At 43.1% G+C, this 16,818-nt stretch overlaps 1 protein-coding gene across 3 annotated transcripts in view; it reads right to left on the bottom strand.

The window, feature by feature from the left end:
• Positions 1-3,815: 3,815 nt before the first annotated feature.
• LOC122685762 (SAP domain containing ribonucleoprotein) overlaps positions 3,816-16,818 on the bottom strand; it is a 47,746-nt gene continuing 34,743 nt past the window's right edge. For 2 of the 3 annotated variants that reach the window (XM_043890685.1, XM_043890678.1), the window contains 2 exons: positions 7,571-7,660; positions 3,816-4,108 (listed from right to left, as the gene is read on the bottom strand). In XM_043890685.1, the coding sequence (XP_043746620.1) occupies positions 4,067-4,108; positions 7,571-7,660 (132 nt within the window). In that variant the 3' untranslated portion in view covers positions 3,816-4,066. Of the gene's footprint in view, positions 4,109-7,570; positions 7,661-12,461; positions 12,474-16,818 lie in introns of those variants that run through there. The other variant, XM_043890687.1, reaches the window with a different exon arrangement.

Raw genomic sequence — 16,818 nt, 5'->3', positions numbered from 1 at the left:
TATTTTCCTACAGTTCCCTGACCCGAGGTTTCCTCAACAAAATCCACAAGCCAACCCAACTTTGAACTTCCACTGTTCCAAGAATGGTTACGCATCTTAATACTTTCATTCTACCATAAAAATGCCTCCCATGTCCAGGGAGCACACTTCCTAGGGCATACAAATTGGTGCGGGAGGCGGCGGGGGGCGGGGAGTAGCAAAAGAGTCTTGCCTGTAACTGCAAGTAGGAAAGCTCCTGTGACATCAGTCTGACCCAGAATGGGGGACAACACAGGTTCAATGGGCCACTCCCTGCCCTGTCCGTTCTGTTAGCAGACTGGCCCCCTCCTCAGACCAAGTTGAGGGAAGACTAAAAAGCTACACATTGTGTCCTCCCCATGAGGAGCTGCTCTACGCACACCTACCCCTACATTCTGCCCCAGGGAAAAACAGATCCCCCAGCCCATCCAAGGTCCGCTGCTTCCTACCTTGAGAGCAGCAGGAAGTTACAAGATGAGGCTCACACTCAAACACCTGCAACCTAATGGACGAGTAGCTGCCCTACTCTTTGTCTCTGCCCACATCAGGGGTCCCAAGCTAAAAGCCAGCGGGCAGGGGCATTTACAGCCTCTGGTGTATGGTGGGGCAGAAGCTGGGAAGTCAAGGCAAAGCCACAAAGCCAGCTTTCCCGTCAGTGAACTGGGTGTAAGGGAACAATCGGGATGACTCCTACCTATTTTCACTCTCAGAATCCCCCAAAGTATTTGCATATGTGGTGTACATACACACACACTCTCTCAAATTAGTACACTCAGCCCCCTACCCTCTCACTGTAACTTATTCAGGAAAAAGAAAAGTACTTCTACTATGAATCACCAAGTAAAATTAAGAGCTAATAATTACTGAATGATTACAATATATGATAAGCAAACTGTGCGCCTTACATGAATATGACAGTATCAGTTCTCACAGCAGTCTTCACAATAAGGTTGCTATTGGCACAGAATTGAAAACAGTGGTTAAGAATGATTAAGCAATTTGCCCAGGGTCTTGCAGCCAGCTGAGCTAGTGTGGCAGAACAAGGAATTATACTGAAGTAGTGGCTATACAATATTTCATTCTATTTATAGTGATATAAGAGATAGAAAAATTAAAGGCAGGGATAACCGAGAAAGGAAAAGAAATAAAGAGAAAGCTGGGGTGCTTTAGGCCAGTGCAAGAAAATCGCAAAACTCGGTATTCCAGCCCCTCTGGAAGGGGACACAGGAAGTGTGCTGATGTGCTGCAAGAGAGGGGGCGTCAGACTTTGGGGGGTCCAACAGCCAGAGATGAGTGACACTGTCAGGGGTCCTCATGAAGGAGAGCAGGGAAAACACTTATTACAGAATATAGTCTTATATTCTTATTTACATTACGTCTTTCCTTCCACCTGATCTGTTTCTCATGTCAGACATGGCAACAGGACTCAACAGCAAGAAGTGCTGTTATTGCCTCTTCCTTCCTTATAGCCCTCACCCCCACAGAAGCTTCTAGCCTTGTATCTTCAGAAGTAAATTCCCAGGATTTGGGGTGGGGGGAAGGGCGGTTTATAGTGATGGTGGAGAAAAACAGAATGATCCTAGAGAACCATAAAAAGGTGCAGATTTACAGCGGAAGAAGCTGGCTCTCTCCGCATCTTTTACAGACTCCCTCATTAAGAGCTTCCAGGTATGCAGAGAATGTCACAGCTTCAAAACAGGGAAAAGAAGCCTGGAGTCAGCTAACTACATCTGGATCCTGGATTAGCTACACTAAAGAGACTGGAGGATAGGAAGGAAGGGTACTTGGATCCCAGATAAAGAACTGCAAGGCTGGGTGCTTATTCTGCCTCTCAAAGGACTTACTATTTTAGGACTGAATTAGTAAAAAACGTAGGAATCCTGAACTAGTCATGCTCAGAAAGTATATATGGAATGATTACAGTGAGACAGGAAGAGGAGGATTTGGTGATCAGGCTTGGAGGTGAGAGACTTCTGACCAACATAAGAACAGCTGCTGGAATAGGATGAAAAGGGCTAATAAAAAACCCACACAAGCCTGATGAGCAGTTCTGGGCTTCCCTGGTAGCTCAGCTGGTAAAGAATCCACCTGCAATGCGGGAAGCCTGAGTTTTATCCCTGGGTTGGGAAGATTCCCTGGAAAAGGGGACGGCTACCCACTCCAGTATTTTGGCCTGGAAAATTCCATGGACTGTATAGTCCATGAAGTTGCAAAGAGTCAGACATGACTAAGCGACTTTCACACACAGCTGTCTCAAAAATATGGGGAAAGTGAGTTAAGCATGGAGAAGAATGATTAGGCTTTAGGAAGAGAATCCTGGGGACAGGGGTTGGGGGTGCAAAGTCTGAATACCTTACTGAAACATTACAGAGGATAAGGAGACAAGGTAAAGAAAACTTCTGAAGGACTCAGCACTCCACTCCTCTTTATAAGCGTCTGCTCTGTTCTTTTACCTGTTATTTTGGGTAGAAAACCCTTACTGAATCTATAATCTCTGTAAAGATACAAAACTGAACTAATTCTCTCTCTGGTTCTGCTAGCTTTAGGATCAGGGTCTAACGGAGAGGGAAGCAGATAGCAGTGCCGAAGGAAGAAGTTTAATCAACCTTCCCTTTGGCGCATTTCTCCAAAGTCTTAGAATGGGGCAAAATTGACAACAAATGGGCAGTCTTTGCATCTGCTCCCCAAGACACTGTTTTTCCTAAAGCATCTAAACTTAGGTCCCTGTCCTCCAGGAACCAACGAGACTTTGTGGAAAGAGGTTCTTGTTAGGAAGGTGATCAAACATTATTCTTTTGTTAATTACAAAACCAGACAGAGATGTTAGTAGAAACGGGAACAATGAATTAATTACACCACAGCAACATGAGATCTGGTCATGAAACCAAAGTCTTCAGGTAAGGTGCCAGGTTCTTAAGTTTTACTACCAAAACCCAAACAAAGCCCAATCTTATATAGATGTATAGTACTAAAGATTAAGAGGAGAAACCCTATACCAACATGTCCAAAAAGATTAAGTAGCAGGTCTCAGATCTACATGAAATTCAAACGCAAATAAGCAGCCCTGCTTAGGGATAGCCAAAGCCTAAGTAGGAGGCTTGGCAAGGAAAATGGATTTTAGTAATATCCAAGAAAAACTGCCACCAAAACTGCAAAAGCATCTTTCTGCAACAGAAGACAAATTAAACTAGCATAGGGCTTGATCAGAAAATAGAAGGCTCTAGTCTACAGCTTATTGTCCCAACAATCTAGGCAATAACTTTTAACACCTCTGACATCCTGTCATACTCTGAATCCCCACATACTTTCTTCCAGTTCTGAGGGGTAGCCAGACAAACTGCTTTCCTGAACTGCATAACCAACAGGATTCCACATGTTGGCTTCAAATGCAACCAGTTAAATCACTCTTGAAATTAGGGCCCTCCCAGACTCCAGAATAGGCACTCTGCACTCCATTCCATAACAGACTACCAATCCCTAGCCCTAGTGTTTATATACTTTGCACCTCCTAAAACCTACAGTATTGTATTTTATTCTAATGGGTCATTTCAACCTGTTGAAGCAAAGATTCAGGGTGAAACTTGGCCTCTTCATGGAGAATAAAGAAGTAAAAGGATGCCTGTGAGTATGAGAGAAGGAAATAAATAGGCTTAAAGGCACATACTCAATCCTTTTCCTCATTCTCTTTTCTAAAGGATAAAGGCATTATTGCTAATTCTCTATAATATTTGGTGAATATCTCCTTATCTGGTCTAATCTGGCTCTACGAACTCAAAGGAGCACCTGAGAAAACAATGTTCTTTTTTCTATTTTTTTTTATTAACAAGCAAAATAATAATTAAAAAACAACAACACAACAACAAAAACCTTAAAGTTGGAACTGCAATAAGTCAAACTGCTGCTGGAGTTCACAGATGTACCTGGGGTACATGCTCCCTCACTGCAAGGCAGGACCTAGGCACGTGACTGTGCACTTAGGTATACAGGGGACCAGGGAGAGTCAACGAGGTGGCAACACTGGAGAACAGGAAGCATCACAAGCTTTTCATCAGGCAATTCCAAAGCGCTCTGCTCTTTTCCTCTTCTTTGCCTATAAAGAAGCAAGAAGAAAAAAATTAGACTGCAAGACAACGGTGGCTCAGGTTCCTGGCCGCTTTAATCCAAACTCACATGGGCTATCACAAGGTCCAGAAAGGAGGGAAGGCCGCACTTCAGCTGGCAGCCAGAGACTTAATGTCTGAATCTCTCCGGTCATCCCCTTAGGGCAGTTTGGTGGTGGTGGGGGGGTGGGGGGGTGGGGGAGTGGGGGAAGAAGGAGAACAAACAGTGCCAGAAAAGCCAAGATTCCAGAGGAGAGGGGGCCACTAGCTGCACAGTGAGTCAGCTGGGAGACAACGGATCCTGCAACAGGCTTGGGGAGAGTCTCCAGTGAGTGGGGAAACGGGAAATTTCAAAGGACAAAAGGCTGACCAGCACTGTATCATGGAGAATGTGAAGGGGATGCCCTTCTGGGCAGTTAGGCCCAATCAGCAACTATTTCTTAGGCCTCCAAATCTACAGAAGGACATATAAATCTTCAATGGTAACAGAACAAATGTGGGGTGGGGGCCGCCCCAACATGGACCTCTTAAAGGAGACAGTGTTGGAGAGAGGGCACAAAATGGGTAGAGGAAGAGAAAGAAAGATATTTTTCTTCTGTAAGTGACTCACGAAATAGTATGAGTTCTCACTCTAACCACTGTCCCCAGCAAAGAAGGGGCTTTCAGAAAATTCCGTTCACAGAGGAGGTTTAATTTAGATTTAAAAGAAAAGCTGATTGTGATGAGTGTCTTCTGGGGCTTTGTTGGCTTCCTGGTGTTCCGGTTCACCCCTAAAGGTCCCAACTGAGGAGTGACCATCACTATGTCGGTGATCTGTTCAGTATGCTGCTATTTCTTTTGGCTGATTGCAATTCTGGCCCAACTCAACCCTCTCTTTAGCCCACAGTTGAAAAATGAAACCATCTGGTACCTCAAGTATCACTGGCCTCGAGGAAGAAAACCTGTTTGCCAGTGCTCTGTCACTGAGGTCAGGGAGAGAACTCCTCTAGACATAAAATCACCGTGATATCCAAGCTACCTTCCTTAACATACCCACTTTGGCCAGCAGCTGCCTTAAACGTTCACACATTTGGATATCTTATTTTACAATGCGGTATTTTTTTCCTGTCATCTTTTTTACACTTTGATGAATGATGTGCCTATTTAATCTAAACTGTACTGCTTCTATAAAATGTTTATGCCCTCTTCCAAGAGTGAAAGTGCTGTTCTTCTGAGAAATAATGTTACTCTTTCCTTGGAATCTGTGGATTTGAAGATGGCTCCTGTCTGCTCACATTACAAGAATCAGCAGTGGTTAAAAACTGTTGTATGACAGGTTACAGTGGGGCAGTCAGTAGGAGAACATGTTCAGAGGGAAAATCTGTCCCACCAAAATTGTACCAATGTATTTAATATATTATACTACAGTATTTTCAGGATGAATTTATTTCTGCCATCTTTTGGAATACATTATTTTTCTGCTTTCTATGGGGAAGAAAAGAAAAGAAAAGTTGAGTGGGCCTTCCCTGGTGGTCCAGTGGTTAAGGTTCCACACTTCCAATGCAGTGGGCACAGGTTCAATCCCTAGTCAAGGAACTAAGATTCAACATCCTGTAGGTACATGCCCTGCCCCCCCCCCCCAAAAAAAAAGCTGAGTGCACACAGGCCCAGCCCACTGCACCTGGATTACTGATACAATTCTTTGGAATCAAATTAAAGTCACCTGGTTCATATAAACTCCATCAGCCTCAAACGTTACTACTCCCTTAAAATCACTAACTCTCCCAATAAAAGCCATTATTCTTTTCTACTCAATGAAATCCTCATCTGCCTTATCTTGAAGGTCAAATGTACCAACTCAGTGAGCATGCCTGGTTTAACAATAGTTTCCTTGGTAGAGAGGGAGTAATTTTTTAAACATCAATCTATTTAAGGCAGCACTGAGTCTGCTGCCGCATCACGGGCTTTCTCTGGCTGTCGTGAGCAGAGGCTACTCTCCAGCTGCAGTGCAGGGGCTTCTCTCGTAGAGGGTCATGGGCTCTAGGCACGTGGGCTTCAGGTGTTGAGGTGCACCAGCTTAGCTGCTCTGTGGCATGTTGGGATCTTCCCAGACCAGCGATCAAACCCACATCCCCTTAACTGGCAGGCAGATTCTTAACCACTGGACCACAAGGAAAGTCCCAAAGAGAGGGTAATTTTAACCAGAATTAAAACAAGTCTAGGTTTACTTCTAGGTCATCCTGGCAAGTCAGCAAGCAGGCAGACATTTACTTACAACAGGTAATGCTTTATTTTGAATTAGCAGCACAAAGAATGCAAACTCTTAGTTTTTTCTTAATGAAGAATGTAAACTGATCTGATTCTGAAATTTTCAGGGTTTATTACCCTGATATTTAAAATTGACCCTGATATTTATTTACAGGGACCATAAGATTTTGAGTGTGTGAGGTAAGATTTAAAGAGGTCATCTCTAGAGACAGATAGAAAGAAATAAATTTGGAATAAATGGAAGAAGCAACATTTCAAATTCCTCATCAGCTAAGAAGTTTCTATCATTATTTTAACTGTTCATGTACACTTTTGCTGACACTTGGTTTCTATTATAGATACTCTTAAACCAGCAAATCATTATTGTCTGTCAATGCCCTGAGCGGTTTGCCAATGCTCAGTCTCAATAAACATTACTCCAAAGAATGCTGGTATATGGATGCATACGTCCTGACAAACAAAAGCCGTTCTTTCATTTTCAGAAACTATTACATAAAGAAAATGATAATAACAAGAAGTCTCATTTGACGACTTCCTCAGTGGTCCAGTGGTTACAGACTGTGCTTCCAATGCAGGGGCGTGGGTTCAACCCCTGGTGAAGGAACTAAGATCCCACATGTGGTGCAAGGCAGCCAAAAACAAATTAAAAGTCCCATTTGAGCCCAACTGTCTTATTTCAGAGGCAAATCAGGCACAACGACATTTGTGTCTGGGTTGAATATGGTGGCATTAAATGATGAAAGAAATCTGCTTGGAGATAATCAGAGACATTGCTACTTACTACATAATTAACAATATGACAAACACTGTCAAACATTTTATGCAGAATCACTTCACGATTAAAATACTGCTTTGAGGTAGGTTTTATTATCTCCACTTTCCAGATGATGAACCTGAGATTCAAAAAATTACTATAACTTATAATATATTGTAATACTAAGTGGCACAGTCACTTAACCAAGTTTACCTGATTCAAAATCTTGTGCTCTTTCTTACTAGGTTAACTGGCTCTAACAGTAAATTACTAAAGTATACTGATGGAATTCAGTAGGGTCTCTTTATCCAGAAAACAGATATCAAGCAAAGGACCAAAAATCTTGGCATTTAGGCACCTAGGTAGTAGCAGGGAAATAAAATGTTTCTCTATTCTGTTTGTCTTCATTTTCCATTCAAAGGCCCTGTGAAGCATTTCAGGTGTATTTTACCTCTGTATCCTCTGTGGTTCCTGTTCCAACTGAACTTGTGACAATCCCAAATCGCTCCTTCCTCTTTTTCAGCTTTTCGTCATCCTCCGACTGTTCAGGGACAAAGAAAAGGGTTGAAACAAGCTAGCCTCCATTCACAAGATAAATACCAGTGAAATTATAATTTATTGATTATATGCTGGCCAACCTTGTGTTAAGAACCAAGGATCACACAAACAGAAAAACAGGAAACTGAACACGCTGGCATAGAGCATCCTGTCCCTAGAATGACTAAAACTGGCAACCCACTCCAGTATTCTCGCCTGGGAAGTCCCACAGGCTTTGGAGTCAGGTGGGCTACAGTCCGGGCGTTGCAGAAGAGTCAGACACGACTTAGCGACTAAAACAGCAACTCTCCTGCAGCATTTTAAAGCTGCTATTCACACCCAGCACTGTTCAATGTCAGAATCTCACATATATTACATTTCCATCAGGGCCTAAACCCTGCCGCTTTATCCAACTTTAACACTCATTTTCTCCTTTTCCACCTTCTTCTCATAACCTGCCACCAGGAATCAAAAGCCCAGTCCTAAGATTAGAAACATCCAAAAGTAGGTGGCCTCCCTGGGTATTTCTTCACCCCTAAAAGCATATTCTAGATCTTGACGTATCTAGACAAAGATCGTAGCCTCTCAGATATCCCAGGAGACCTTCTACTCCACAGACACATAACAGTCTCATCATGGGCCAGGACAGTTTCTTTGACCTTATTTACAAAACATAACCAAAAGAAGGTCAGGTTAAAAGTGTTGAAACAAACTTTGAGCTTATGTGTGGTGCTTCAGAGCTGGATTTAAAAAAAAAAAAAGGCAAGCCCAAAAAAGTTCGTATTCCTGCAGTATGTAGGCAGCATGTGTCTCTGGGTGTCCCAAAAACCAGAGTCAAAAGGAAACGCAACCAAGAGAGCTACAGAAACACAAGAACTTCCAAAATACCTTCACTCTCAACCCCAACAATGGAGCGGTCTTTGTTCCTCGGAGGAACCCGCTCCTGGTCAAAAGCAAGGTAGCTGTACAGCTTTCTGTGTTCAATCTCACCAGCCCAGTTCTCTGAGCACAGTGAGCAGTCAGGAGTACTTTCTCAGTCTTACTTTGGTTCTTTCCGCTTTACTTTCTCAGTCTTACTTTGGTTCTTTCCGCTTGAGAAACGTTCATTTTCTCCCTTGTGCTGCACCTGCCTTCTAGCAAGGAAGAAAGAAGCTAAGAAAAGTTGGTGGCTATTGAAGAACTGAAGAATCCTACACATGAGTTATCATCACTTAATCACAGAATACTGCCTACATAATTTGTCTGCCTTTTTCATTATAACCATTAGCAAATCCACAGTGGGCATATAATTAATGTAATCTAAACTACTGTAAAACATTGAGCCAGGTTCAAAGGAAAAAAGAAGTATTCTTATCTTTAATAATATAAAATAATCATGATTATTCATAGCCACTATTAATTGGGTGTGGGTGCTTACTATGTGCCAGGTACTATATGAAGTTCTTTTACATGCAATATCTCATTTACCTGTTTTAACAACCTTAGAGATAACAAGTACTACGACATACACAGTAGGTCATCTTATAGGTAAGAAAACTGAGGTTTGGAGAGATTTAACTTGCCCAAGTCTCACAAACAGTTAAGCAGCAGAGCCAGAAATGGAACCCAAGCCATTTTACCCGAGAACCTACTTCTTAACTTTATCAAAACCTTAGGTATCTCACGTAAGCATTTCTTTGGAAGAACAGTAGCAGAATGGAAGTAGTGCTTAATTTCCAAGGTAAGAAGGATCACTAGGACCCTTAGCTCAATGCTAGGATCCCATCCCCTTTCTACCAATCATATGCCTCCATTTCATAACCAGGAATCTAGGGAAAGGACTCCAATTAGTAGTCTCATACTTAACATTTTCTCAAAGGAACTTGTTTCTAATTTCAGTTAATTGGCTATTCCATATGTTAAACTGTATGAAAAGAATTAGGGGTTCCAATGAACACAGGCCTCACTATATTTTTCTTTACCAAAGCCACTAGGAAGTTTTTCTTAATTTTGTCTACCACCACTAAAAGTGATTAAGAGATATAAATGGAAATTTCAAAATGAGAATCTCTATAGAACATTGTAGATGAGCAAACCATTTTATTAAGCCTCCAGGCCAAGCAGGAAACAGCTTTAGCAGAAATAAAAGGAGTGTACATAGCTTTTTTGGGGGTAGGCAGGACTAGACCATATCTTGTTGAACTACCACCACAGACTTTTTTCCAATCAATGCAGTGCTAGGGATACTTCAGGCTTCCCTGGTGGGTCAGCTGGTAAAGAATCCACCTGCAATGTGGGAGACTTGGGTTTAATCCCTGGGTTGGAAAGAACTTCCAGAGAAGGGAATGGCTACCCACTCCAGTATTCCTGCCTGGAGAATTCCATGGACTGTATAGTCCATGGGGTCGCAAAGAGTCAGACATGACTGAGTGACTTTCACAATTCACAGGGATACTTCAGCAAGTTCAAATCACAGAGGGAGATATTACTGCTGAAACCTAGCTATTCTCTCAGCACAAACCATAGGCCCATTCTCTTCACAAAGCCTATGTCCATTTGGAATGTGTGGGACATTTTTTCCTCTGGTTCTCTACTTTGGTATATCCCAACATGGGAGTTTGGGACTTCTGAATTAAATTTCCTGTGTTTCTTTTTGAGCTCAAAGGTGAGGAAAGAATGAGGGAAGAAAAAAGAAGGGTGAGTGAGGTCAAGTGGATGTTATATTTCTCTAGCCACTAAGGATAGTTATGAGAGGATTTCCCCTTGAGATCCCTTTTTTAATCCTTTGGTGCCTCTCCTGGAGATCCAGGCAGAGCATCTGCTCCAAATCTACCAGGGGCTTTAAGGGGAGGGGGCGGGGGAAACAATACAGATGCCCCCACCTCCCATCCCCTATGAACAGTCTGCACACCCTCATCTGCAGAGACCAGTGAGGGTTCCATTCATTTTGTCATGCCTGCTCTTCCCTCCCTCCCAGAGCCCCGCAGCTCCTTCCTAAAGCCCCCTTCCTCCTTGCCCTGCAGGGAGAAATCAGCACAGTTCTAATGACCTCTCTCACTTGACCCTTCTAGCGTGACGGTGTCGCATGGAAACAAATGTACAATAAACTTCACTCCATCTTTAGCTCCTTGCTGACAGGTTTTGATTCGTGGGATGCTGAGACCCATCTGAGGAAAATTACCTCGATCAAAACGCATCTCTCTCTGCATTCATCAGGCCGATGCTCCCCCAGGCCATGCTCAAGTGCATAAACGGGGTGCATCTGCAGGCAGCACTGACCCCTCTAGCTCAGTGTCATATGCATTTGCAAGTCTTTCCCTTCTTCATGCCTCCCCTACTCCCCTCCCACAAACCCTCAACAACTAACAAATTCTTTTTCTTCCCAGGCATGCTCTTGAATAGTACTGGAATCTGAAGCACCCTTATTTGCTATCAAGTGAAAACTCCTCAAAACACAACTTGCATCCAAAGTCAGAAGACAAACGTGTCCTCACTGACTAAACACAGGCATTGGACTGATTGATCCACATCACTTCCCCATTCTCTCATTCAAGACTTAAAGAAGAAGCCTGACATCAATAACTTTAGCATACACGATCCTCACTCACATCTCCCAATAACTGCCTTGTTTTTCTTTTCAAAAGCTTGGAGATAAAAACAAGAGAATTGTGTGAAAGAGGAGACAGCCCATATAAGAAGCAAAAGGCACAAAGTATGATATATATTCAATAAAGTCAAATGCTTTCATGAATCACCATCACTGCATTTTCCATCAGGGAATAAGACAGTTCCAAACTGAACTCTTTAGAAGACATCTTTAACTTTTTAAAATCCATTTTTCTTCCTGTTTCTCTTTCAGATTTGGCAAATCCTTGAACAATCCTTGTACAATGGATATGAAAGACTGCCCAGCCCAGAGACAAGTGCTCGAACCTGGTGCACTGGGAAGACCCAGAGGAATCGGGTGGAGAGGGAGGGGGGAGGGGGGATCGGGATGGGGAATACGTGTAAATCTATTGCTGATTCATGTCAATGTATGACAAAACCCACTGAAAAAAATAAATTAATTAATTAATAAAAAAAATAAATAAAGTCCCCTAAGAAATGAAAAAAAAAAAGAAAGACTGAGACATCCCAGATCGCCCCAAGGTACAAATTATATCTGTGACAATGCTTAGTACATAGGAACTACCGTACAGATATTCAATAAATGTTAGGCATTATTTCAACTGCTTCTTTCTGGTCCTTGAAACAAAGTTCGAGACCATCAGCAGAATTCTGAAGCTAAAGTCCTTCTTCCACACTAGAAATGAAGTCATCAGAAGCTGTTAAAAGGTGGTCCAATGGTTAAGAGCCCCCCTGCCAATGCAGAGCACACAGGTTCCAGCCCTGGTCCAGGAAGACCCCACGCGCCCCAGGGCAACCAAGCCCATGGGCCACAGCGACTGAGCCCGTGCGCCGCAGCCACCATCGCCGGTTCCCCTGGAGCCTGGGCTCCACAGCTGGAGAAACCCACGCACTGCGACAGAAGCGGCCTCCACTTACTGCAGCTAGAGAAAGTGGCACACGGCAACAGAGACCCAGCGCAGACAATAAACAAGTAAAAATTAGGGGGAAAAACTTGTTAAGAATCAGACTCACTACCAACACGACAAAATAACTTCCTTTAGATGCAAGGCAAATGATATTTGGACAGAGGATCAGATTTAGGGTTAAGTGTACCAGAACAGAGCTCAGCAAAACCAGTCTTCTCCATCAGGTACTATTAACCATCTTCTCTTCCTGGGACCCTAAAAAAAGAAAATTTATGCTACCAGGCTTTACTGATTTCATCATCCCTAACAATTAATGAGTACCAAAACAGATATCTATATAAGGTAAGGTCCAAGGGAACTGAGCAAGGATTTGACCTCTAATGCTATAGACCCAATTCCAGGTACTCTCTCAAGGCCCTTGAGGAAACGCTTTCCTAAATTACACATCAGTTTCTATCAACATCCTCAGTAACACTGAAACTATAAAATTAAACCATTCATCCACTAGTCATTCAAATATCCACTGAGAGTCTACTCTGGGTCAGACAAATGTTCTGGCATTGGGGATAAAAGATGAGTAAGAAAAAGATCCTTAACCTCACAGGACTTATAAATTTACAACGGAGTGACTATAAAGATGTGTGCCGCTGTTCATTGTATCACTCCACTGTGAGGATCAATGGGGAATTTTTCCTTCTGGATCCCAGGCCCAAAATAATTGCATTTTTGGTGAGCAACTTGCTAGTTTTCATTGTGAACCCTGTTGCTGTCATTTAGGTGCTAAGTCTCATCTGACTCTTCACCATCCCATGGGCTGTAGCCCGCCTGGCTCCTGTGTCCATGGGATTTCCCAGGCAATACTGGAGTGGGTGGCCATTGCCTTCTCCAGGGGGCTTCCCAACACAGTGATTGAACCCTTGTCTCCTGCATCAGCAGGCGAATTCTTTACCAGAGCCACAAGGGAAGCCCTGGTAATCACTGTAAATAGTATAACTTCGTTTTCCTCTTTGTATTGACTGTTATAAAGTTTGGAATAAAATGTATGGCCTGTCCCTGGCAAGTGGTTTTGAAAATATTTCTATTTAGAAAGGAGGGGCCAGAAGTATTGAGGTGAGAGAGAAACATGAGATCAAGAGATGGTGATCAGAGGGCCCTCCCTGGCGGTCCAGTGGCTAAGACTCCGAGCTCCTAATGCAGGGGACCTTGGTTCGATCCCTGGTCAGTGCTCCTATATGCTGCAAGTAAAGATCCTACCTGGTGTAGCCAAATAAACAAATTTAAAAAAAGAGAAATGGTGATCAGGGAATTCCCTGGCAGTTCAGTGATTAGGACAAAGAGCTTTCACTGCTGAGGCCTGGGCAAAAGAGAGAGAAAGAGAGAGAGAGAGAGAGAGATGGAGATCAAACACCCAGATCCAGAGATGAAACTTAATAGACAAGATTAAGTACAGTTAGTTACAGGGTTGCTATTGGTCCTTTAAGAATGCATTCCTCTCTAAATACAATGCAATTAATCTTTTTTAAAAAAACAAAAAACCTCAATGTCCCAAGAAGGAAAAAGAAAGGGGAAGGAAGTACAAGGTTATAGCTAGAAATGTATTGCTTTTTTAAAATTTATTTATTTACGACTGCAGCAGGTCTTTGTTGCTGCGTGCAGGCTCTCTCCAGTTGTGGAGAGCAGGCGCTGCTGCTCTCTGCTTCCAGCGTGTGGGCTTCTCACTGCGCTGGCTTCTCTTGCTGAGGGGCGCTGGCTCTAGGCTTCAGCAGTTGCAGTTTCCAGGCTCTAGAGCTCAGGCTCAGTAGCTGTGGCCCACAGGCTTAACTGCCCCCCAGCATGCGGAATCTTTCCAGATCAGGGATTGAACCTGTGTCCTTTACATTGGCAAGTGGATTCTTAACCACTGGACCACCAGGGAAGTCCTAGAATTTTTAAATTAAGAGTTCCTGTCAATGTTTTCACGGTATATACACCGTAGCCAGAAATTAAGTCCCAAGTGGAGGACCAGCTGCAACAACTGGCAACCTGAACATCATGGCTGCTTTCTAAGTGACTGCCTCTTTTTATGACAAAAAGTACCAAAGATAAAACCTCTACCCAAATGAGTTCCAACCCTAACTTGCAAACAAAACCCGTGTCTTCAAGATTCAAACTCAAGTGAACATTTTTCAAAACTTACTAATTTTATCCTGAATCCAATAAAGAATACTGTTTCAAGTTTACTGTGTTAGGGTGACTTGCTCTACCAAAAAGTGCCCATTCTGACTTAATTTAGCACCCCATGGGCTCTGTGTTAAAAACATTCACCTTTTTCAATCTTATTACCAATGTCACTCTGGCTCATAGAGAGAAACCAGGAGAAACAATAACAACAGTAACCCAAATATAACCCAGGTTTATGTAGGGAATCTGAACTCAGTAAATTCTAAAACACAAAGCAAGAGGACTTACTGAATTCAAATAAGAGATATCCTTACTATTCTGACAGGCAATCAAAATAATTAACCAAGCCAGGTATTTTTTTTGGTCAGCTCACTCACATCATCCCTTCTTATACTATGTGTGAGAAGCAGAAACTCCAATCTAAATTCAGTCAGATATATCCTTACAAGTAGAAAGGGGGCATTTCAGGGGAGCTGAGGTGCTGCTGAGCTGGAGCTAGCCCTTCTCCTACCGCTGTTTTAAAGACTGAGCTGTTGTTCACATCCAACACTGTTCAATGTCAGAGTCTCATGTACATTCCCATCAGGACCCAAACCATGCCACTTTTTAAAAATCCTTCTTTAACAGTTATTTTCTCAGAAATCTTTTCCCTGGAGTGATGGAAAGGAGGCTGATAGTGAACAAAGATGATCACAGTTTGCAAAAAGTAACTGCCTCTTTTTGTAAATGAATTACCACACTAAGATGTTAACAGTTCTCAGGCCAATCTGATTTTTCAAGGGAATCTAAGGTAAGAGTAAGGCAAAAAGGAAAGCAGGAGCCTTTTGGTGACTTTCCTGACTTTCACCGCCATGTGACTGATGGCAGGATGAAAAGCAGAGCCTGGGGCCTTTCAGGCGACGGTAGATTAATAATGACATGGCCTTGACTTCCCAGAGGTAAAGGTTATGAAACACTCCAGGGTGAGTGGGGCTTCCAATTTCATACTCTCAGAGTGAATGACAGCAACTGATGGTTTTTCTCTCAGAAACACTTCAATGCTTAAACACACAGCTGTCACCTCCCTGCCCCAGTTTCTGAGATTCATTTGAACATGTTTATTCCTGAGCCTTTATGCCAGCCAGTCCACAGAACTTGAGGTGGTCCTAAAGACCAATGCACAGAGCCTAAGCAGGACTAAAAGTGAAGGACTGGACTAGCAGAGGGTACGCCATGATCTTAGCACACAGAGTAAAGAGATACTCCAATACTGCCACACACATACACACAACACATCTCCCAATACTACAATCTTACTCACTAGGGCCAGAAGGGTGCCAAGAACTGCAAAGCTACACCAGAAGTAGAGACCACCAGAAACTTTATCTCCTCATATCTTTACAGTATCTAAAGCCCCAGTACAGCTCAGAACCAAATACTCTCCTGAGTCACCAGCTCCCATCACTTTTCCTCTTGTCCAAATCAAGCTTCTCCCCCAACCCCCACTCTTCTCTAACCCCCGAGGAGGTCGTCTCGGTCTTGCTCTAGCTAATTGTAGGACAAAGCAAGGAAGGTGGAGGAAATGAAGGCTTCACACTTGAGACCCCTGGAAGCCAAATTTCTATTAAAATCCCAACCTCCCTCCCTTAAAAGCCAGGAAGCTGCTGCTCTTAAGGATAAGTGATGCAGAGCTTGGCAGAAATGTCAAGAAGTCAGTAGAGGGAAGCTAAAAACTTCTGAGGGAAAGTGAATTCTGTCTTAACCAAAATACACAGAGAATGAAGGACAACAGTTACCTGAGCATTCAGAAATTTACAATGAACACTAGGAAAACAGTTTTCTTTTCACCTGAGATTTTTTTTTTTTTCACCTGAGATATTTTAAAAGACAGATTTCTGGCTTCACCCCAATCTAAAAAATCTGAATCTCAAAAGGAAGAGCCTAGGGAACTGTAAGAGACCCCTGGTAACTTTTACATGCAGCAACAGTTGGGAGTAATTGCAAATAGCTTTGAGACAGTACAAACCAACAAAACAAAACAAACGAAAACTCCCCAATCCCCCCCCAGCCCAACAACAAAACCTCACAAAACCAAATGAGGCTGCTGCTGCTGCTGCGTTGCTTCAGTCGTGACTCTGTGTGACCCCATAGACGGCAGCCCACCAGGCTCCCCCGTACCTGGGATTCTCCAGGCAAGAATACTCGAGTGGGTTGCCATTTCCTCCTCCAATGCATCAAAGTGAAAACTGAAAGTGAAGTCACTCAGTCGTGTCCAACTCGTAGCGACCCCATGGACTGCAGCCCACCAGGCTCCTCCGTCCATGGGATTTTCCAGGCAAGAGTACTGGAGTGGGGTGCCATTGCCTTCTCCAAACAAGGCTGCTAGTCCACTCCAAATTTCCCCCCAAAGAACTAGGGGCCTTCCAAAAAAGTTTTTGCTGCCTACAAACAGGTTATCTCAGCTGCAGGAATGTGAAGAGAAAATGAAAGGAATCACAGCTGACTAAGG

The sequence above is a fragment of the Cervus elaphus genome, chromosome 3 (genome assembly GCF_910594005.1).
Source record: "Cervus elaphus chromosome 3, mCerEla1.1, whole genome shotgun sequence".
Taxonomy (NCBI): Eukaryota; Metazoa; Chordata; class Mammalia; order Artiodactyla; family Cervidae; genus Cervus; species Cervus elaphus.
The sequence above is the reverse complement of the archived record's forward strand: the minus strand, read 5'-3'. Positions and strand labels throughout refer to the sequence as shown.